General features: G+C 31.9%; 1 protein-coding gene across 1 annotated transcript in view; it reads right to left on the reverse strand.

The window, feature by feature from the left end:
* Positions 1-12,007: 12,007 nt before the first annotated feature.
* LOC120885679 (protocadherin-15-like) overlaps positions 12,008-23,786 on the reverse strand; it is a 189,507-nt gene continuing 177,728 nt past the window's right edge. Inside the window, 2 exon segments of the mRNA XM_078027797.1 lie at positions 12,008-12,877; positions 13,885-13,993. Coding sequence (XP_077883923.1) covers positions 12,008-12,877; positions 13,885-13,993 — 979 coding nt within the window.

The raw sequence follows: 23,786 nt of genomic DNA on the forward strand, positions 1-23,786 counted from the left end.
CTAGATTGTGTGGCTTTCTCTGCTAACTCAGGTCACCTCTTCTTCTCCCACACTTACATATTTATTGGAAGTCCCACTGCAAATTTTTCTTCTACCCTATTCCTCCTTGTAACACTTGAACCTTGCCATACTAACCTACTCAAGCCCTAAAGGCTGTGCTCTGCACCTTCTCATCTTTTCTGTGTCATTGCATACAATTCTTGGGTACATGTGAATCTCTTCTCTATAGTGTGCAGTTGCAGGAGCTAACCTTGGGCCTCAGACAGTCTTACAGCTGCTGATTTCACTTTGATAAGTCTGGCCATGCAAACATAAAGCATCCAGAAACAGTCTCCAAATTCTCAAACAAGGACTAGGAAAAGCTCTTGTATTCTAACTTGCTTCACCATTCAGAGACACAGGGACAGGGGTGGGCAATAAGATGCTGTATCAAATTGCAGTTGATACATGTCACTACCTTCTCCTTTTCAAAATCCAGCCACAGGTGAAATAAGCACGTTTCTTTTTTCCTCTTCCTCCCCAGAAGGGACTTATTCCTTAGCTTACCTTTCGTTTTTGTTGTTGTTGTTGTTGTTTGTTTGTTTATTTTTGTTTTTTGCAGTGTGGGGAAGGTATCAAGAATTGAACTCAGGAGCACTCAACCACTGAGCCACATCTCCAGCCCTATTTTGTATTATATTTAGAAGCAAAATCTCACTGAGTTGCTTAGCACCTCGCCATTACTGAGGTTGGCTTTGAACTTGTGATCCTCCTGTGAGCCTCTCGAGCCAGTGAGATTACAGTTGTGCATAAATGTACCTGGTTAGTTTATCCTTCTTAAAATGATTTTTCCCTCTACACACTTCCTTTTATTTCATTTATGTAGTGTGCATAATATGCAGGATGGCTCTAAACACTTAACAGAAATGATCTAATTTAATCCTCACAACAAACCACAAGATAAATACTATTATTATCCTCACATATAAAAGGTTTAGCTAGTAGTGGCACAGCCAGGATTTGGGCCCATGTGATCAAGCTTAAATTGAAGTTTAATCACAAGGCTGAACTTCTTTCTGTTAGTTGGTAAGGTGGAATGACAAAAAAAATGTGAATTATGTATAAATGGTTCATTAGTTTAATATGTTAAAAATATTATTCAACATCCTAACATCCTTTGTTATTAAGGTATTAAAATGAATGAGAGGGTCTGAGAAGACTGTATAAGTCCAGAGTGTGATGAGAAATGAAATAGAGAAAAAAGACCAAGGATAATGTTGCTAATTCAAACAGGAAAAAATAAATAAATTCAGTGAATAACATTGAGAAGTGTTCTCTGACTTTAACAAAAGAAAGGCCCAGTAGTATATTCATTAGTACACTGAAGTTTGAAAAGTTAGAATCTATGCCTTCTTATGTTTTCTCCCCTGTGTTGCTTATAACCTTTTTCTTATGAATTCTCTCTTCCATTTTACATATAAAATCTCCTAAGTGATCTCTCCTATTCAGATTTTTAAAGTGATTGCCCAGGCTGTATATATGATATAGTCACGGTCTAATCTACAGAAATAGATTCATGATTGAGTTCTTGCCTAACATTAGACCTATATTTCTATTTCCTGACTTTACTGCATTTTATGAAAATGTGAAATTACAATATGAGCAATTTTTAGAACATAATTTAATTCTCTTACATTTATGGCCTTTACACAAAGTTACTTTTTACTTGACTGGCATCTTCACCTGGGGACTCCTCTTGGCCTCTCCTCTTCCCTAATTATTCGAAAAATCTTGTCTTTTTGACCACTGACTATTATCCTTCAGTCATCTGTCACTCTATAAAGACTTTCTTGACTTACAGATTAATTTCTGCTGCACTTTTTTGGGGGGAAATAAAAGCGGGTTCTATTAATAATTTCACACAAACAGTGAGTTCACACTGGCTTGTGAGATTCAGTTACTAAATTTTAAAGTTTTGGAAGATGGTTGTTAAGCCATTTACTTGAAATTGACCACAATGTTATATCATACAAATATACAAACATAGCACATCATTTTCTTTTCTTTTCCCTTTTTCTTTTTTTTTTTTGGAGAACTATCTGTTGTTATTCAGACATGAATATAAAACATTAGTATGCTAGGTAAAGCATTAGGCAAGCATTTAAGATGATGTCATGTTTTTCAACTTTTTACCTATCTTATAGGAAACTGTTTTATTGAACTGAAAAATGTTTCCTAGTACCTAGAATTTCAAGCGGGGAAAACACCCCAATCAAATATGTATTCTGAAGAATTAAGTTTGTGCTTTGTACTCCATCATCAACAAACCTCACAGTATAGAGCTGTGAAAATTGCAGACCTTTACAACTTGGTTGTTGATTAATGATTTAATTAAAGTAGGATTAATATAAATCTATTGGCAAGAAAGAATGCTACTGAAAGTTGGAAATATTCTGGCAATCTACCCTTCTAGCAGTCACTGTAGAAGGTGATAATAATAGAGTGACAGTCACCAACTTCAACACTTGAAGATCTTCTGGAGGAAAGGCTGATGTTTGCAAGCTCTGCAAGAATAAATTGAGAAGCAAAGGAATAATTTTTTTTTAAAGAGAGAATGAGAGACAGTGAGAGAAAGGGGGAGAGAGAGAGAATTTTTTTAATATTTATTTTTTAGTTCTCGGCGGACACAACATCTTTGTTGGTATGTGGTGCTGAGGATCGAACCCGGGCCGCACGCATGCCAGGTGAGCGCGCTACCGCTTGAGCCACATCCCCAGCCCCAAAGGAATAATTTTAATGACTACAATGTATCATATAGTGTGCTTTTTTATTGGTTGTTCACAACATTACAAAGCTCTTGACATATCATACTTCGAACAATAGTTTCAAGTGAGTTATGAACTCCCATTTTTACCCCAAATACAGATTGCAGAATCACATAGGTTACACATTCACATTTTTACATAATGCCATACTAGTGACTGATGTATTCTGCTACCTTTCCTATCCTCTACTATCCCCCTCCCCCCCATCTTCTCTTTCTATCCCATCTACTGTAATTCATTTCTCTCCTTATTTTTCTTCCAATTCCCCTCACAACCTTTTTTTATGTAGTTTTTTATAACAACGAGGGTCTCTTTCCATTTCCATGAAATTCCCCTTTTCTCTCTCTTTCCCTCCCATCTCGTGCCTCTGTTTAATGTCAATCTTTTCTTCCTGCTCTTCCTCCCTACTCTATTCTTAGTTGCTCTCATTATATCAAAGAAGACATTTGGTATTTGTTTTTTAGGGATTGGATAGCTTCACTGAGCATAATCTGCTCTAATGCCATCCATTTCCCTGCAAATTCCATGATTTTGTCATTTTTTAGTGCTGCGTAATACTCCATAGTGTATAGTGTGCTTTTTTAATGTGACTCAGGAAAAAATTCTCTCAGATCTTGGCAATATACAAAGTTAAATTCTCTTAAGTAATTGCTTTTTTAACTTTATTTACTCTATGAATGTTGGACCCAATCCTATTTCATTTTTTGATCTGACAGAAGAGAGATCAGAGCTTTATTTGTGTCCTAAATAACTAATGTATGGAAGGATGTATACATAAGTCTGGGTGCTAATCTAAGCCCTCTGTTTACTCTTCTCCCATCTTCATTTCTCTTTCATCACACTCTTTTAACCTAATTTCTCCTCCTGTGGACTATGTATTTTAGTAGCATTCTTGTTTTGTAATGGGTTACAAATAAATAACACAGACAGGAAATGGCACTGACTTGGCTAAAACAGTTGCACATGGAAATCTTAATTGTTTCAAAGGAATACTATGTTCATCATTTCAGTTTCTGCTAAGAAAAGTTTTAGGACACTTATATTAAAACTAATTTTTGTAGTTATGAAAATTGAAACAGAGTTTGAAATCTCAACAGTGTAATCTAGAAACAAAGGAATTATAAAGCTAAGATTTATTCTCAAGTTTTCACTACAGTTACAAACATTAGGAAAGGAATGAATAATGACCTAGTGATGACTCAGAACCCAAATTATTTCAGCCCTGAATATTTCAGCCCTCGTCAAAATTCTTAGCAAGAATATGGTATTAACTGAATGATCCTATTTAGATACTCATTTCTAGTCTACACTTATTACTCACCAGGTAACTTATGAGAATTATATCCCATTACATGTATTGGTATAAGTAAATCTTTAAAATAATTTAAAAAGGCACTTAGTATGCTTATCTTACTTTTACAAGTCATACTTTTATGGCACCTGGAATATATAATTTTAGGTTCTTCTAACTCAAAAAATTAAAACCTGTCTTAATTTTATATTAATTTATATATGTAAATGTATATATACCTCTGAAAACAAAGCACTATCTTATGTGGGAATAGTATGAATAAAATATGTTAGTATTTACATTATGAATAAAATATGTAACTATTGTATGTAAAAACAATATTTTGAGATTGATGCTCTATTATATTCATGAATTTAATATATTACTAAAGTAATGTAAATGTATGTAGACTTTGGTTTTTATCATTCATTTAAGCCTGCCAAAATTATCCTTTTTTCTACCCTCATTATACTATAACTGCTATTTTTGTAAGATTAGAGAATTCTGAATTTCTTGTAGGATATGGCAAGGCAAAGAAATCTTAAAGGGAATAAAAAGTAAATGGGTTAAAGTCAAAAAGAGTCATGAAGATTTGATATTTCCAAAACTTCTGAATGGGCTCATTTATGCAAATGATGCTGTTGCAATTAGGGAGAAAGAACAGCTCAACATTGGCTAAAGTTTGATAAATATCTTGTCTCTTTCATACCAAACCTCAAAAAAAAAATCTTTGTTAACTTGGTACATTATCATCATCATCATCATCATCATCATCATCATCACCATTATTTTTCAGTTCCAGGGACTGAACCCAGGGGTGCCTAAACCACTGAGCCATATCCAAGCCCTTTTTATTTTGAGAGATACAGCATCACTACTTTGCATAGGGCTTTACTAAGTTGCTGTGACTATATTTGAACTTACAATCCTCCTCCTTCATCCTCCTGAGCAGCTGGCAGTACAGGCACGCACCACCACAACTTTAAAGATATATTTAAGGTGTTTAAGTTGAAATGTGTCATATCTGATGACAGGTGTCAAAGCATTCTGCTGGATCACAGATACAAAGTCCCCAAACAGTCCTCCTTGTAGCCTACCTTCTCACAGTGCTTTTTAGCAGTGCTTTTCTTATTTAAAATTGATCAGAGGCATAATGAAGGAGGAGGAGGAGGAGGAGGAGGAGGAGGAGGAGGAGGAGGAGGAGGAGGAGGGCAAGGGGAAGGGGAATGGGGAAGGGGGAGAAGGTAGAAGAGAGGGAGGAGAGGGAGGAGGAGGAAAAAACTATAGGTTCCTTTTATTTCTCTTTAAAGGCATATAACTTTATTAGTCCCATAGAAGAAAAATAATATTTTCTTATAACTTAAATTATCTATTATGTGAATTGGTTAATGAAATCTACATTAGCCATTTAGGTAAAATATAAAAATGTGGGCAAATCTGTGAAAGATAATTCACGGTAAATTTATAACCTTTTCTTTTTATATACCATCAAAGAGCCAGCAAATACATGCTTAGATTAAATATCTGTTTTATTTCTTTGCCTTGGAGATGTCTATATTGCCATTTTCCAATGAGATGAATGTTAAAATGGTTGACACAATAGGACATATTACAAAATGGTAGGGTGAGAACTCAGTCACTCTATTTAATAAAATATTTTTGTTAAATTTATTCAAGGAGGTGTGCTGGCATTGGAAATATATAGGTAAATAAAATTCTGTTCTACAATAGGTAGAACAAAACGGTAAAATGGCAAAAATTCTCTTTGTTTAAAATGATTTAAGATTATTTATTTTAAAAGACAATTGAAATTGTTGTGTCATTAACAGTATTGGGAAAATAGAGCTGCATGTATCCAGTAAGGGAGCTCACATTTCAGACAGATATATATATATATATATATCTTCATCACCTTCTTAATACAGTTATGCTCTCACTTAGAATTTCTGTGAACATAATTGACTGAATGTATGCAGTGTTTACTTGATTATAAAATGTTTCTATGGATAAATAGTGTGTTAGAAAGCACATTCTCACTCTTTCTAGAACTTGGTGGCTTAAGTACATGAGTGAAATGGAAAAAGAATAGAATAGTTAGGAGCTTTAAAATATACTTCTAAACATCATAAGGTAAGAATATACAGAGAAGGGTTTTCTTTTTATTGTGAAACTGATACACAAAACAATGTTTACTGATTTTATCCATCTGACACAATAATGAGGAATCATTTTTTTCAAATGCAAATTTATTTTAGAAACATTGTGTAATGCATTTTTAACTTAAACTTTCTAATCCATGTTCTTTATGTAATAGCATAATATTTGTTAAGGAAGAACCGGTGTTTAGATAAAGAAATTGAGGAAGCAGTGGGTAGGCTAATAATTTTTCAAACTATAGACAATGTTCAATTCTTTCATACATGTACTTAACTTACCATAAACTTAAAATCAGTTATAATGAAAAAAAGTACCAATCCAAAACAAAAGATTGTGATTATAAAGATCAAGGCCAATTAATGAAAAAACACAATTAAAAGGTAAAACAAATTCACATATCATTTGAAAATAGGGAGAAACTATCAATAAAAATAGAGGTCCTCAATACTATTTTGAACCTATCCCTCAGCCTTATCGCTGTGTTATTTGCAGGCACCTATAGGCATCTGCCCTGAGAATAGATTATTAGCACTTTCTGCCTATTTTACTAGTTAATTGAAGTGGTATATAAGACCCACTTATGGTATAAAGTGCAGACGTTGAATGAAGAAGAACAAGAGAAAAAGCAAGAATTATGAAATAACAGAAAAAAAGTATCTTCCTTCAAGAATCAATAGTCAATTATTTCTGACTCTATAATACATAAATGTCATTAACAGTTCTTTAATAGTAACTACCATGACCATCTGGAAGAACCTACTTATGGTAAGTAACATGTTTTAACATCCCTGTTACAATTTGGTTTAATAACATGAGCAATATATAACATAAAATTCAAGGGAAACTTTTTTCATGTATTCAACAAAGATGCTTTTGGCCAACCTATAGTTGCAATTCTATGACAGCTGTCAGGGATATTAATTAATAGAAAAGATAAGTCTAGAAACAAGGTCAACAAATATACTTGATGGTTATTGTGTGACAAATAACTGTGTCACTTTGATCAGATATACTCCTTCTTCCTCACCTATTCTTTAATGCCCATAAGACCTCCTGAAATCAATGGTTTTAGCAATATTGTTCTTATATCAGTCTACTCTCATCAGTGATGATCTGCTATTTCTTTTGCATTATTGAAAGCTGGGCTGATTAAAACTAAAATGAATTCCTATGCCCTTCTAGGAAAAATAACCATAAATTTCCTTATAAATATTTACATAGAAAGGTCATTTATATGAAGTATTCTTAAGATTAAACATACTTGATAATTTCCCCTGTGTTCCACAATTTTAATCCTGAGTCAAGGATTTATAAAATAGTGAGAGTTTTATAAAAGTAACTATCCAAATGGTCCAGATTTATTTAGTTAGTATTAATTTCGCTGCCTTCCATCCTTTCCCCAAAATATACTGACCAAATATTTTATTTGGTTGATCTGTGTAGATACTGCTTATTTTTGCACTATCTCCAGTAAGGTATAGATTAACTTCATGATCAATTTTACTAAAACGATCATTTCAAAAGTGCTGAAATATTTATGATTAAATAGCTTATAATATTTGCCTATTTCCTTGTAAAAAGTATGCCAGAAAATACAATGGCATCTCATTTGTCAGGATATTAGTCTTCTGCCAACATCATATTTCCAGAACAATGTCCAGATTCCAACAGTGATCAAAGAATGCTTCTGAGAATCACACAGCTTTTGCCCAAATCTACATACCTTATCCCTACATCAGACTTAATAAATTTTTAAATAACAGTAAACAAGAATAAAACACAATCTCTCCCACCAGTATATTAGAAATTGCAACTAGAAGAAAATTGTTGAGAAAGGAATAGCAACAAGTTAAATTTTATAGCCAAAATTTGAAGGAAAAAAAATATGTAAAGCTATATGGAGAGAATATTTGGAATACTGGTTGAGATGACCTTGGAACAGAAAACAAAAAATACTAAGTTATATTCAGTAATCTGATTGGGCTCATAGGGAGACAAGATATGCTTAATCTAACTTCTACATAAACTATTTTATAGTAAAAACAATTGTTTTGGTGACTGAACAAGAAAGTCCTGGAGTTCAATAGTACAGATCATTGGTTCACAAAATTCAATGTGCATTCAAATCACCTTAGGATCTTGTGAAAATGTGGATTCTTGTTTGAGAGGCCTGGGGTGGGGGCATGATTCTATATTTCTAACAAGCTTCTATTAATGTTTATAGTTTTTCTAACAAGGGTGTAAAAATGCATTGATTTCCAATTAAATTAGATAAATGAGATATTATTGTATTTGTCTTCAAATACTTTTGAAAATCTGAAATGAAAGCATACTAGTAAAATATGTTGGCACATTTATGTAATACACTTTGGAAATAAGGAAATTGTATTTTAAAGTGTGAAAAAATGTAAGAGGGGTATAAATAATAATGCATTATTCAATCCTTCAACCATACACTAAGCATGCATGAAGTAATGTAAATGAAATCTGTGCAAAATTTGAGGTGAGCTATATCTCTATCATACTAAGTCATAGTCAATAGAATTCTGAATTCTCTTAAACTATATTATTTCATCTTTCTACATCTGGAGGGTATGCAACACACAAGGCAAGTTTTTCTAAAAGAATAATTTATTGTAATTTCTATTAATGGTAAAACTCTGTGCTTTGTTCAGTGGTGAAAAATGAACAACTGTTCCTTAATTTAAAAAAATGCCCAGGCAATAATTTTCTGGCTCTGAACTACAGGCACATAAATATGTGCATCAAAATAGTCTATAAATAAACCAGAGCTGGGAAAAGTTAAATATAATAATGCATTTGAAGTTATGGATTTATAGCCTTTGTAGGCACTTCACATATTATATAAATTTGCGACTCTGCCAAATTCTTTTCTGCTGGGTTCATAAAATATTCATGTCCAGTGACATTAATGTGAGACTTTTCTGGCCTTACCATGACTTCCACACTGAAATTGTGGTTCTAGATGCAATATTGCCTATTTGACCTTTGCCACTTCTCAGTAAGCTTTTACTGAGGGTGAGAGACTGTTTTGTTGCTCCAATTATTTAATTTCCAGTAGGTAAACCAAATGATCTACAAAGTATAATATGGATAATGTATTTTTAGGGGAAACCAAGTAAAATTGTAAATTAAATTTCTTAAAAAAGACATGACCTGAAGTGTTCCATGTTTCTTCAAAGTTGTATATGTGTGTGTGTCTGTGTGTGTGTGTGTGTGTAAAAATCTGTAAAACTTTAAAATGGATAATAATAAAAGTAAACCCATGATTCAGAATAATTTACAGGTGATTTTCACCTTTACTACTTTCATTTAAAAAATAAAAACGGGATAATATAGACAACAATTGTACAAACCTGTTACCTATAAAAATCCTCTAATATTTTCCCCATTTGCCTATAGAAAATAAAATTATATGTACTGAAAAATGTGTTGTGAAGTTAGAAATGAAGCACAATTTGTGTTAATTAACAAAATATGATTCTTAGTAAATTATGTGTTTATTAAAATGAAAAATAATTCAAAAGCCAACAAAATAGCTAAATGTTTGAATGATGTGTTTTTAGTGAATCGATTCTGTCCAAAAAGATTTTCTGGGAAAAACAATTAATTGATACAAATGTGAGTGCAAATCTGTATTTTTTTTAATTTTAAAGCATATTGTTCAAAGTTTTAGCTTTTGTGCATGATGTAAATCCCATACATTGTTTTCTCAGTGACAATAAAAAGCATAGTTCATTAAAAACTGAAGTAAAAATTAAAATAACTTTTAAAAAATCAGTCACAGTTTTGTCATTGGTATATGGAGGTTGTTCCAGGGACCCATCCAAAGCTCTTCATCATCTGACTGTGTGTGGTCACTATGGAATTCCAAAGTCTCCTTGATGTTTTTATTGTCAACCTTGGACTCCTGTTCCACTGGGCTTTTCAGCCTGTTCCCCAATGACTTTGCTGCTCTACTTTCAGTTACCACAGGGCAAGGGGCAAAGGTAACCAGCGTTGGTTTTTGTTCATTTTCTCAGTAGAAAATGGCCCCCTGGACAATGTGTTCAGAGGTACACTCTCCTCGTGTGTCACTGCCAACTTCTCTAATTTCTTAAAGTGCCTCCCCTGAAGGACAGGGGAGGTAACTTTCAAATTATCAGTGAGGCAGACACGGCGGGTTCTCACCACAGAACCATTCTGTGCAATATATATATTGCCATTGATATTACTGTGGATCTTAGCATTGTGAAGACGGTTTCTCTGACATTCCGGAGCACTGTCTTCTCCAGTTGAACTAGTTTCATATTCTCGATCAACAACTAACTTGATCATTCTCTTTCTTGCCCACTGACAAAATAAAAGGAAAAAAAAAAGTGTTAGTCATTATCAAAGGAGTGAAAGAGACAAAGAACACAATGCCTGTGAAACTTTAAAAAGTGTTATGTAGAAAGTTATCAAATGTAAATAAGTCAAGAGGGGTACAAGGAAGCAACTCTTTATTCACCTCAGTTTAGTTTCACAAATGCTTGATTGGCTTCACAACATGATACATTTGAATAAAGTGTTGCTGAGCTAGGAAGCAGACATTCCAGGAAACACATGCTCTTAGATCAAATTACTATTCTACATGAAAAGAAAACTGTATTATTTATATTTAACTTAGGAACTAATCCATTTTTTGTAGTTGCCTTACTATTCAGGAAAGTTAAATTGGAAGCATTGAACAGCAGTAGATTATTCCATTCATGTTAAAGTTTCTATTCCCCATATTTGAAAAATGGTTTTTAAATCCAAAGTTGCTAATTTATTCAATGCCTGCTAATTTATTCAATGCCGTTAGCCAAAATTTTGTATGTTTAATGCATTCATTCACTTGAAATGTCCTGGTTTTCTGGGTCATTCCATTCAGATCTTTGTTAACTTAGAAAATATATTCCCAGATTACATAATTTATTTAGTATTAGTACACAAATTATTCAATAGTACATAAAACTGAAAGCCAATTATTCTAAACTTTCCTTTGGCAAGCAACGGAAACACAATGGAAATTTTCACCAATTATTTGTCTCTTTCCAATTAACATTAGAAAGGGCAAAGGGCAAAGGTTGAACTGGTCTATATCATTTTCTCAAAGAAGCCTTATTACATTTTTGGACTAGGTGAACTATCAATGCTTGGCACTGAGTCAGTCTATTTCAAAATTATTATGTTTACTTGCTCAGATAAAACAATATTATGACTCCTACAATATGGTTTTAAACAATCCAGTTCAGAATAATGATGTTAACATTCGATTTTTCATATGTTATCTTATTTAACTTCTAACATTTGAAAGTGGCAGTTACAAACCATCTCTCCATGTAGCTATTTGATCCATTCCAACAGATTATGTATCAATCTATTCTTATCTCTATATAAAATTCATTCCAACAGAGAGGTGTCACTGAAAACACATAATGCCATATTGCATAATAAAAATCCTGCTGAAAAATAGTAAGCATTGACTAGCTAATTACATGTGTTCCTATTTACTAGTACAGGAAATATTAGTGGGTTTTAATCTACTATAGTGTAATATACCAATTTCTTTGGATATCATGTATCACTTCTCTGGCAAGCTTCTGATCTTAATTCAGATCAAAATCCTGGTCAATTAAGTGCCCTTAAAGAGTCATTTCAGAGAACACACAGAAGGCATTGCACGCAAGAGCACTCATTACTGCAAAAGTCTCACCTACTGTTCTCTCTTCTAAAGGGCTGTGTTGTAACCTTCAGAGTTTGCTCCTGGAGACTTCCTTCAGTTTGCCTTTTTGCTTCTGTCATAGGCTGGCACCTGAGAGCCCCAGGGACCTCCGGACTGACTTTCACTACTACTACTGCTACTACTACTACTACTGCCTACTTCTGATTCCCCTTCACTCTCTATGCCTCCTTCCACAGAAGCTGATTCTGCACTGCCCTCCTCAGTGACATCCTGAGCGTCAAGGTCTGCAGATTCTTCCCCAGGGGCCAGGTCACTTTCTCCTCCGAGGTGTTCCTCCTCCTCTTCTACAGTGAGTTCTTCTTGCTCTTTGGGTGGCTCCTCTCTTCTACCTTTGATTTCCTTGACTTCCTCCACGACAGGCTTCCTTCTTGCAAGCACAATGTTTCTTCTAGCTTTTTCTCCTTCTGACTCTGAGGATTCGGATTCTTCTGATTCTTCAGTGGAACTCTCCTCCTCCTCAGAGGGCGTCTCAGACTCAGATTCTTCTTCTGTGGTCTCGGATTCACTGAACTCAGATTCTTCTTCACTGTACTCAGTTTAATCGCTGGAGGATTCCTCCTCTGATTCTACGGTGCTTTCTGTTGCTTCATCTTGGTCTAGAGTTAGTTTCAGATAATCTTTATCCTCTTCCTCCATGCGTCTTGGCCACTCTTCACCCTCAAGGTCAACGACGCCTCTTTTATCAGCTAGTCCTCTAACTTTCTTAAAGATCATGGGGAATATCCTGGCCCTCTTCCATGTTGTGTATGTGGGCTCCGCTGCAGGTGGCTTTTCAATAGTTACTACCACTTCCTCCTCCTCCTCACTAGGCTCTCTAATTTCAACTTTTGGTTTTGTAATTTTCTTTGGCTTTTCCTGAAAATTGTGAGAAGGCAATTGAAATGTCAGTGTGAGAATAGCTATGGTATGATCTTGTTCCATGTCATGTAGAAAGTAGTAGGAAAGAATATACAGGGAGATAACTTCACCCAAGCAAAATTTCAGAAAGCATCACAAAATTCTCTACCATGTATAGATAGAGGTAGATTAAGTGAGTATAAACTGTTTTACTTTTGGCTATCTAGGAAAATCTAGTGATATGTCATTTTTTTAATTCAAAGTTGTTTTTTTTTTTTTTTTTTTTTTTTTTTGCATTTAGATCAAGAAAGAAATAGCCACTACCTCTTTCCTTTCTATCTCTAGATTTTGGCAGTAGCTTCTTGTGTCTTCCTTTAGCTAAAGATATAAAGAGTCTTTTATAGTCATGAAAATACATTAGTTTATCTAAAAGTTTACATAAAAATTGTCTATTTTTAAAAATTTCGAACAGGTTAGGCCTACTGTGCCATTCATTTGTTATTATTGAGGGGGAGAGGATAAATCTGCCAAATTAATAGTGTAGGCAAAGAATTTGATAAAATTGGTTCATACTAGTTTATGCATGATTACATAATTTCCTCAGATATGTAGGTAGAAATAATTTATCCTTTTCCAATGATTGAAAGATGGAGACTATTTTTCATGATTTTTAGATATGTTAGGCAGTGTAGGTACAAAAGTAGCCATTGTGTTGTATATTTTTAAACACATTTGATTATATATTATGTTCATGGAGCAATATTTACAATTTTAGGAAACAAAATTATTGTAGCTTTTTCCAGATATTTAACACTTTATAGAAGGAAACAGATTAAACTATTAAAATTAATTCCCTCCATAGATAAAGCAATAAAATGACCAGCAATGTTAAATTTCTGTGGAAAACAATTGGTAAATGAATAGGATTTTTTAAAGGTGGAAATAGTCTCTATACTGGTAGTCAAATAGAATTTAAAATGTTGTTCTTCAATATTATCCCACATAATGGAATTATGGTAATTTACCGCTTCCTCCTCATATTCCTCCTCAGCTTCACCAACCACTTCATGGTATTCCTCCTGTCAAGCAGGTGGTAACAATCGATGGCGACTTCCATATTGAGGCATTTCTTACCTGTAAAAGAAACTAAAAACCTTAAGTACTTTTTTCCTGTGGTATATGTATAATCTACCATGAATGATCTCTGTTTTCTTCTTTTTCTTCACCATTCAGTCTACAGATATTGTATAGCATCTATTATGCTCCTTTTAAATTAGCTACAAAACTATAGGGTAAGAACTACTACCTGATGACCAAAGATTTTTGCAATAATGGTACCCTGGAATAACAATAAAGAGAGTTGAGTTATTTTAGATATAAGTTTTGAGAGAATAGAATGAGAACAAAAGGCATAATGCTCCTTAATGAAGTGAATAATGTAGAACACAAAATATGTTCCTTCTGAAAGTATAATAGCTGATTCAGAACGTAAAGTCTACATATTCATACTGAAGGTTTTTTCAAACATGGTTGACAATGGATATACATTCTTCTGTTGCATTCCTTTAAGCAGTGAAGTGTACATGTGGAGAAATAACCTTTGAAATACTTGTTATTGGATTCTTAAGTATGTTTTCCACCTTCTAATCATTTTTGAGCAAAACTTTACCTAGACTGGTTTAAAAAATGTTAAGCATATCACATGAAGATAAAGGTGAATTTAGGAATTGAGCAAATATGTTTGACTTTTATTTCACATTTAAATAAATATGAATAATTTTAATACATTTCTAAAATTACAATATATGCCAAATAGAAAAATGCTTAAAACTTGATTGAAATTAAAGGTAGATACATTACTCATTTTTCAAATATAAAACTAATGAAATGACTTTGAAATAATAAATGCTAGCAAGAAAATCAATAAATGGCTTCCTATTATTTATAAATACTATATAAGATTCTGAATAAAAAAATCTGAAGATGTACCTATGCTCATAACTGTAATAATCTTGTCCATATTCCTGGCCAGGATCAATTCCAGACTCCATGTATAACTCCTATTGTTCAAAAAGAGAAATTGCATTTGAAAACAAATTCTTATCACAGTTCAGCTCGAAGTAAGATTTCCACACCTAGAATTTGATGATTCTGAAAATATTCCTGCCAAAATAACTATAATTAAAAGTGTTATTTAAACACATCCCTTTTTTGTCTGTTTTCTAAGTACTCACAAAAAAATAAGATTGTATAATTAGATTTTACTTAAAGGAAGAGGAAGTAACTTTTTCCTAATTAAAAATATCTTAATATTTTCAAATGAGTATATTCACTTATTCCTGAATGACTTTTAAAATTACAAATAGACGGTTAAACTTAACTATCTTCAATTACATTATTAATAGCCTTTGGAATTGACAAAAATTATAACATTATCTGTAGCATGTTTTCATCTTTCTACCAATGGTTTTCTACTATTCTCCCATTTATTTAAACTATCTAAAATTTTTTGATAATAATAATTTATACTCTAATAGAATCTGAGACTGTGTGATGTCTCCCAAGGATGTTTACATTTTAAGGCACTTAATGCCACTTCTGGATTTAAGACTGTTTTTAAAATATTGTTTTACTTTGAGACAGGGTCTTGCTAAGTTGTCCAAGTAGGCCTCACTTTGACCTCTTCTTGTCTCAGCTTCCTGAATGGGAAGCTAGAATTGCAGGTATGCATTATTACACCTGGAGAAGGCCTTCTTTAAATGAAAGGATCCTGTCAACATTTCTACTTCTAAACTCCAGATTATACTGATTTTTTTCAACTATGTTCTTATAAAAATATTTTTTCCTGAGGAATATATATTAGAATAATTTTCAACAACAATTAAATGTTAAATGTAATTTCCTTAAATTTACTTTTTTAATTCTGTTTTGACATGTTAAGAAATGACTAATCAAATTAAATTTGCAATAGAATAAGAGGATGAAAAAGCATAGCTATCTACAGGAAAATAGGTTGATATTTACTTAAGATTATATGCTATTCCTAAGAATTAATTTCCTTAATCCAAGTGTACTAATGAGATGGGAAAAAATTGCCCTTCTCTGATGCCACAAATACATCACTTAGGAAGTGTGGAAATTAATAGCCTGCAAGATAAGTATAGATAATGACTTTTATTTTGGCTAAGATTGGCCAAACTGATTTAAAAATATTGAATTATTTGCCCTCAACCCTTAGAGAATGCCACCAAAAATATGGGTTTTTATTTTCTCTTGAAAAGCAGAAAGAGGGCAGCACAAATACCATGTTTCTACATGTCAAAGATTTAGATGGTAGTATGGTAACCATATTCTCTCTTGGTTACTATATCATGCCCAACCATATTATTCAACCACACTATGCTACAACTATACTCATTATCATCTTAAATCTGCCACCTGCCTTTGTTTTGCATCTGATAAACTACATTCTCTGGTTCCTACAGTTTTTTAAAGTTTGTGACTATTCTGATCTACTAATAATCTACATAACAACTTTACAGTTTACAAATACTTTGAACCAAATGCAGAGATATTCAATTATGATGTTAAAACTAGATCAGTTTGCCCATCAAAATTACAGAAATCACAAATAATAATAATAAGCAATACTATGTGTTGGGAGGAACATGGGATAACTGGGACCTTTATACAATTCTAGAGAGATGATAAATTGGTAAAATCCTCAGGAAAATGTCAATAATAGTAAAATATATGTATCCATCTTTCAAATAAATTCAATTTATAATTATATACCCAAGTACATATACACTTGTGCACCAAAATGCATTATTCATGACAGCAAAAAGTCAGAACCAATGCAAAAGCCCATGAGCTAAATACACCACAATACAGGTGAATCTCTCAAACAGAATGATCAGCAAAAGAAGTCACATACACATAAAAAACACTGTATTATTCAGCTTGTATGTTCAAAAACAGACTAAGATGTGTGCTACAAGCCAGTTGAGTGATTAGGAGAAGGGAAATCAGTATCTGGATGTCAACATAAAGGAGCTTCTGGAGATCTGGTAAAATGTGTTTGGGCATTCTTAATATGTAACCATATGAAAGGATTTGCACTTCTTTGTAGCTACAGTATTTACTTCAACAACAATAGCAACAAAAAATAAGAAGCAGGAAATGGGATTGGATTAAGAAAGAACAGTAAGGAATTAAAACAAAGTAATAGTGTAGATTTAAGTTGTTCAAATTAAAAAATTGAAAAAAGATAATGGTAACACAATGGTAAACTTACATTTTTGAGTCATCTAACAATGTAATACTTTCATTCTTTTAAAATGCACTAAGACTCAGAATCAATACATTTATACTTCTTGACCAATGTGTCTTTAATGTAATATACATAGATTAAGACTTTCAAGTGGTTTTAAAGTAGAATTTTAATAAATTCTGATAATAATATATGGACATGTTCTTTTTTCCTAGAGAGAGAGAGTAAGGCTCAGCTCTCCATAACAACATTATATATCCAGCATCAATTACTTTGAAAGTGTAATAAAGCAGAGATAGGACTGGCATAGGAGCCCAGGAAACTCAGCAAGAGAGTCTTGACTCAGTCAATCACTCTGCAGTGACTTAGCTGGAAAAAGAGGATAGAAATTAACAGAAAAGAATGACTTGAACTATGCCTTTTGAATGCTTATACAGCTCATGAATGAAGAGTAGAGAAACATCACTTCAAAAAAAGAAACAGAGGGCTGTGCGCTATGGTGCATTCTATTAACACCAGTGAGTCAGAAGGCTGAGGTAGGAGGATCCCAAGTACAAGCATAGACTGGGTAACTTAGCAAGACCCTGTCTTAAAATAAAAATTACAAAATACTAAAGAAGTAGTAGATGTAATAGCATTATCATGCCACTGGGTTTAATCCCTAGTACTGCAAAAACAAAAAGAAGGGGGAGGGGAAGCAAAGGGAAAGAGACAGAGAGAGGAAAAGGGAGGAAATTAAGAAACTGGGGAAGGACCTAGTGACTGGTAAGACCCCTGAATTGACCTAAAAATTCAATGGAATGCTCCTCCTCTTTATGTACCATGCAGTCTCTTTTAGCATCTCTTTAGTTGGGAAATACTGGATTTTAGAAAATCATGCAAAATAATGTACTAAAAAATGATTTTATGGGTAGATCAAACATTTAATTTTATTTTAAAAATTAATATTTGTTGCTGATCAGAGAATATAAAGTTTATTTGGATCTTATTATTATAAACATCTATGTAAACCAAAACAACTATTATAACTATCATTTATTGAATTTCATCCTGCTACATTCCAATTGCTTAACTAGATATCAATATATTGGACATTACTACCAACATTTTTTAGAATATGAAATTGATGTTCAGGAGGATGCATATCTTGCAGGGCTTTTACAGTTAATAATTGGTGTTTAGACTTTAACCTTGAGTTTACTGAGTCTATATTCTGGAAATTATTCTCTTCATGTAAATTTTTGTTAAAAATCTTTAAAACCTGGATATCCCTGCCACCCAATCTCCAGATTATGATGACTAAATTCTAAGCAAGAGATGTCTCTCTTTAGAAAAGGTAGGATTCTGTTCTAAAAGAAAAGGACTAAAATGTTTATAAATGTAGCTTATAAAAAGCTAAATTTATCACAAAGAAAAGTATTTTAAACTAGCACTACATTATTTTTAATTTTGGCAATATATAGACATGCTATTATACATAAATAATATGAATTTATTATATAAACTTGAAAATTTTTTTCAAATTTCAGAAAAAAAAAATATCACAGACACTGTGCAATACACATGTGCCCAAAGACAATATTTTGAATCAGGACAGATGTTAGCATTCTTTCTTTAGATTTTGCCTAATTTAGGTCTGACTTCAAGCATGGATCTGTTGAATCTCTATATATTTAGGTAAATACTGATCAGATTCATGAATTGCTTCATTCAATGATGGCTTATTTTTAATTTTTTTTTAGTTTTTTTATAGACCTTTATTTATTTATATGTGCTGCTGACACTCAGCCCCAGTGCCTCACTCATGCCAGGCAAGTATACTACCACTGAGCCCCAGCCCCAGCCAGATGGCTTATTTTTAATGCAATATTATTTGCCTAATTTCTAGAGAGTGATATTACCCATATGGAATTTGAGTTATCAAATATGTTTAGCATTTCTCTGGAAATGTAGCTTTTCTCTCTCTTGTAAAATTATACCATACTGGCAGCCACCCACTCTGTCTACATGTAAGATGAACATAAAAGTGCTAAAGTCACATAAATATATTGTGAAGGTTTAGTAAGGTTGAAAAGAAAACGAAAATTGATACCTCTGGTTTAAGAAGAGAAGGCCTCAGCAGTTGTTGTTGCTGCCAAAGGAAATTAAAAGAAAAATACTTAGAAAATAATTCAGATGGGAAAAGTAGGTTATGGTTGAGAAGAGAGGGGGGAAAAAAGGCGACAGCTTAAAACTGGTTACTTTGGGATTATGGTTCATTATTTATGTGACAGCTATCAAAAACATTAAATAATATTTTGGCTAATTCTCTATATTGGAACACTAAGTAATAAAGGATTCATTTGTTTAATTTCATAATTGTTTTAATTAACACCAAATTTAATAACCGTAACAAAAAAAATTCTAGAAAGATTTTTTAAGTTTCATAGCACAAAGAACTGTTTATGCTTCTAAGAGCACTTTAAGCATGATATAATTATTTTTAACAAGTTTATATTTGTTTTAAATTGTCCCTCTTTTTTCTCTCCAGTCATATTAAATATAATCAGATTCATTGGGAAGAACAGTAGAACACATAGAATGATACAGTTGTAGTGTATTTGAGATCATATTCAAGACATGATACTCATTCCTTCTGCTTTTTATCAAAAGTCAATGGAGTTTTTATACAAAGTCTTTTGTGAATAGGGAAATCATTCACAAATGGTTAGTTTCATGATAATTTAGACTTTAACAGGATGAGACCAAGACATAAAGTTTAAATTTAGGATTATCAACTCTTAGGGGCTTAATAATTATATCACACATCTTAAAGAAAGCACTGGAAAGGTGAGTAGAAGATTCTGGGAGATAATTCCATGAATGAAACATCTGTTGGACATGAACAATAAAGTAAATATTTAATTGAAGATTGGACATCTTATAATACAACTGTTAGTGAGTTAGTCTAGTTATGGTACTCATTTAAAGGTGAGGGAAGTTTTAGTTTGAGATGCTATAATCATGCCTGAAACCTGATATTCATACAGGCATTCAACTTGATTTCTATATAATATAGGATTTGTGCATCCTAAAGTATAAGCCATTTAGGTCATATACTTATTTCTCTTGACTAAGAAGCTATATGTTAAATTTAACTAGGTTCTCAATAACTTCATTGTTAACATTAATTATAATATAGTGAGCCAAATGCTATTGATCAAAGTGCCAGGTATGTTCTCTGTAGACTGAGTCACAGTAATGCAGCAGAAAACTTAAATGTACTAACAATCAGAATTTAAAATAAATAAGTCAAACTCCATTCCAATATAGTGATAAGAAAAAGTTTTAGATTGGTATAAGACCAAACATTAAGCAATCCCATAATTTCTAAATTAGATTATAATATTAGAAAGATGAATTTAAGGGAGTATGACAATACTGAGTAAGTGTAATTCAGGACAAATAAATTTATCCTTGAAAATGTAAGCAATTGATCTTTGTTTATCCATTGAACCATAGTCTTAAAACCTTAAAGAAGAGAAGCAACATATATAAAAGAAAAGAAGTAGAAAAGTTTATTTGCATGCTTTGGTTGAATTGAAGAAGAATAATCTTGCTTCAAAACAATGTATATTAGTCCTGCCTATTACACAAATAATCGCCCAGGAATCTTGATATAACACCATAAATCCCTTACCTCTGGTGCATAACCTCTCCTGAAAGGCAGAAATAAAGAAAGAAGAATTAAATACCCAGATTTTCAGATTAAATTATCCATAAGGGCCATTTAAAAGAATCTGAGTAAAATAGATAACTTTTACTAAACACTGCCTAAGTGGGAAATATATTTTGTGGCATGAACAAGAAAGGAAGACCAAAGTTTCATGCATGAATTACTAAAAACAGTTATCACCCCAAGCCCTCATTTTGTATGTACAACAGAATATACAAAAACTATTTTATCTAAATAGTGTATAGCAACACACATTTTTTACTCCGTTGTGATCAATTGGGATAATAATAATCCAATGTATCTCTGTTCTATATGAGCCTTGATCTATATAAAAAATATTCAGTGGGAGAAAGATGTGTTTTTTATATATGAAGAATATAGTGGGCACAAGATGAAAAATTATCTCCATAACTAGAGTTTCATCTTCCAAATGATGGCAAGGTATATATATATATATATATATTTGAATATGTCAACTTAGTTATAAGAATAATGAATTCAAAATATAGACTACCTTTTAAGGGTCAATTATATCATTAGCAATAAAGTCAAAATGTTAAATATAATAGCCAAATATTCACTAGTGCATAAATCTTAATAAAGTTCATGGACCACAAATTGGTGTGGTATTTGACCTTACTTGAGAAAGAAAAAAGGGCATAGCATATTCAATGTGAATGTAAGTAATTATAAGAAAGTTATATTTATTATAAACTGAATTATTAATGTAAAGTATTAAATTGATGCTGTTGAACATACTATATGAAATTAACATACTACTATAGTGAAGATTTATTAGGAATTCCAACCAAACAACCTTTGTAAAATATTTTTTAAAAACTCCAAGGTCATCATCAGATTAAAGTCTATTTATCTGAAAGCATCTTAATTTTTTAACACACTGTTTGCTGAAACTGTTGGTGATAAATTTAATTTAATATATTATAAATACTACTTTTTTAAAGAGTTCTATAGTAAATTTTATAGAGTGCCTATATTTGTTTCTGCTAATATTGTGGGAATGATCATCCTTCTAATGCTTTTAAAAATTTAGACCTTTTAAACTTCCTTTCAATTTCTTTTAGAGAAAACTTAGAGAAAACTCATAGCTTGGTTTTAATAATGATAAACGAGCCATGTGAATCACACAAAAATACACAAACAAAAGTAACTGTTATTTTCTATATATTTCAATTTCTATTCATTATCAATGTTTTCCCTAAATAACAGACATAAAAAATACTGTTTTTATTAATCTTTTTGTTGCCTTTCAGGTAGTTATTTATATTGCTTGGTTTAGCTCAAAGGGAGAAATAAAATTGTTACAAAATAAAGTCAATGTTTATAATTCCCTGAATGTTTTCAAACCATAACTATTGATAATTATAAAATCAGTAATATAATATTGATGCATTTTAATTTTAGCATATATTCAATGATATGTATTTTAAATAAGATATCTAATAGCTCCTTATGTGTTAATTGGATCTCAACAAATATAGTATAAAAATATTCCCTTTCTAGAGACTGGTTGTCAGGTCGTAGAGATTAGGTTATTGAGTTTGTATACTCAAATAATATTTATAGGTCTCATATTACAGAAGATATTTTAACTGACATTTATGAGGAACTCAGAGAACTCCAAATGCAATGTGTCAATGAAAGACTATTAAGTATAAAACATGATATGTCAAGAGCTTTGTAATGTTTTGAACAACCAATAAAAAAATAATAAAAAAATAAAACTTGCCTAAAATCTAAAAAAAAAAACAGAATGAATGTTTCATTTGAAAACTATAAAATATTAAAGAATTTAGATTACACAAATATTAAAATATTATAGAAAAGGCAATATAACAATTTAATAATGCTTAGGTCCTTACACAAAAATATTATTTGAATTTGTTATAATATTTTGTTGGTCACTAGTTAGAAATTTCAATATCAAGGAATTCTAAGTTTCACAAAAAGTTATATAAATTAGCTTAAAAATACACACACTCACATTAAATGCTCACATAATTGTGAAAAATACCTTGTCAGAGTCCGCCAACTAGCACAAGTTCTCATGCATATGACCAGCTGCCAACAAAAACTCCAACTGAAGTTTTTCAGTGAAAGAGAGAAAAAAATCAGGTTCAAGAACCCCGAGCAAGAAATTACTCTTGTTTCGGATGAAAAGAATCTGAAGCAGATGAGCTAATGAAAATAATTAAACTTACAGATTTTTTAAAAAATATAACCTTGTTAATTAGTAATGCCAGATCAAATTCTCAAAGAAATGTCACATAATATCAGGGCTGAACAAATCTTTAAGATGGCAAAATGTAGGCCCCTCAAACTATGTGAATATATTTAACTAACTATCAAGCTTAGCTTGAATGGAAGTTTCTGTTATTTCAAAGAAATAAGAGAATCTAGATAACAATCATAGATTATTTGCAATATTTCTGCTGTTTCTTGGAACATACATATAGAGCTAATTTACAAATGTACCTTTCTCTGGGCAGACATATCTTCTAAAATATTAAAATTCCAGAAATAAAAAAATAATTGTGCTTCCATTCAAAAATAGGGATTTCCACTAGATGAAATCCATTCCACATGTTTTATGGGCAAAACAAAGCAATTACTTGATGGTCACATACTATACATTATATACACATATACAGACATGCATATATATCATTATATATAATAATATGTATATGCATGTATAAATATGAAATTGGGCTAAAATATGCTCAGTGAAGAATTTAGGAAGATTTTCCTTAGTTTAACTAATATTTAGGAATTTAACAAGAATAGAGCTCTAAGATATTAACAACTATTTGAACTAAAGAAATATATTTCCATAGTATAAATTTTTATCTTCTTGCTGAAAACAAGGAGCAAAAGGCCTAGATAAAACTGGTGATAGTTCACCAAATATAATACCT

The sequence above is a fragment of the Ictidomys tridecemlineatus genome, chromosome 11 (assembly GCF_052094955.1).
Source record: "Ictidomys tridecemlineatus isolate mIctTri1 chromosome 11, mIctTri1.hap1, whole genome shotgun sequence".
Classification (NCBI taxonomy): Eukaryota; Metazoa; Chordata; class Mammalia; order Rodentia; family Sciuridae; genus Ictidomys; species Ictidomys tridecemlineatus.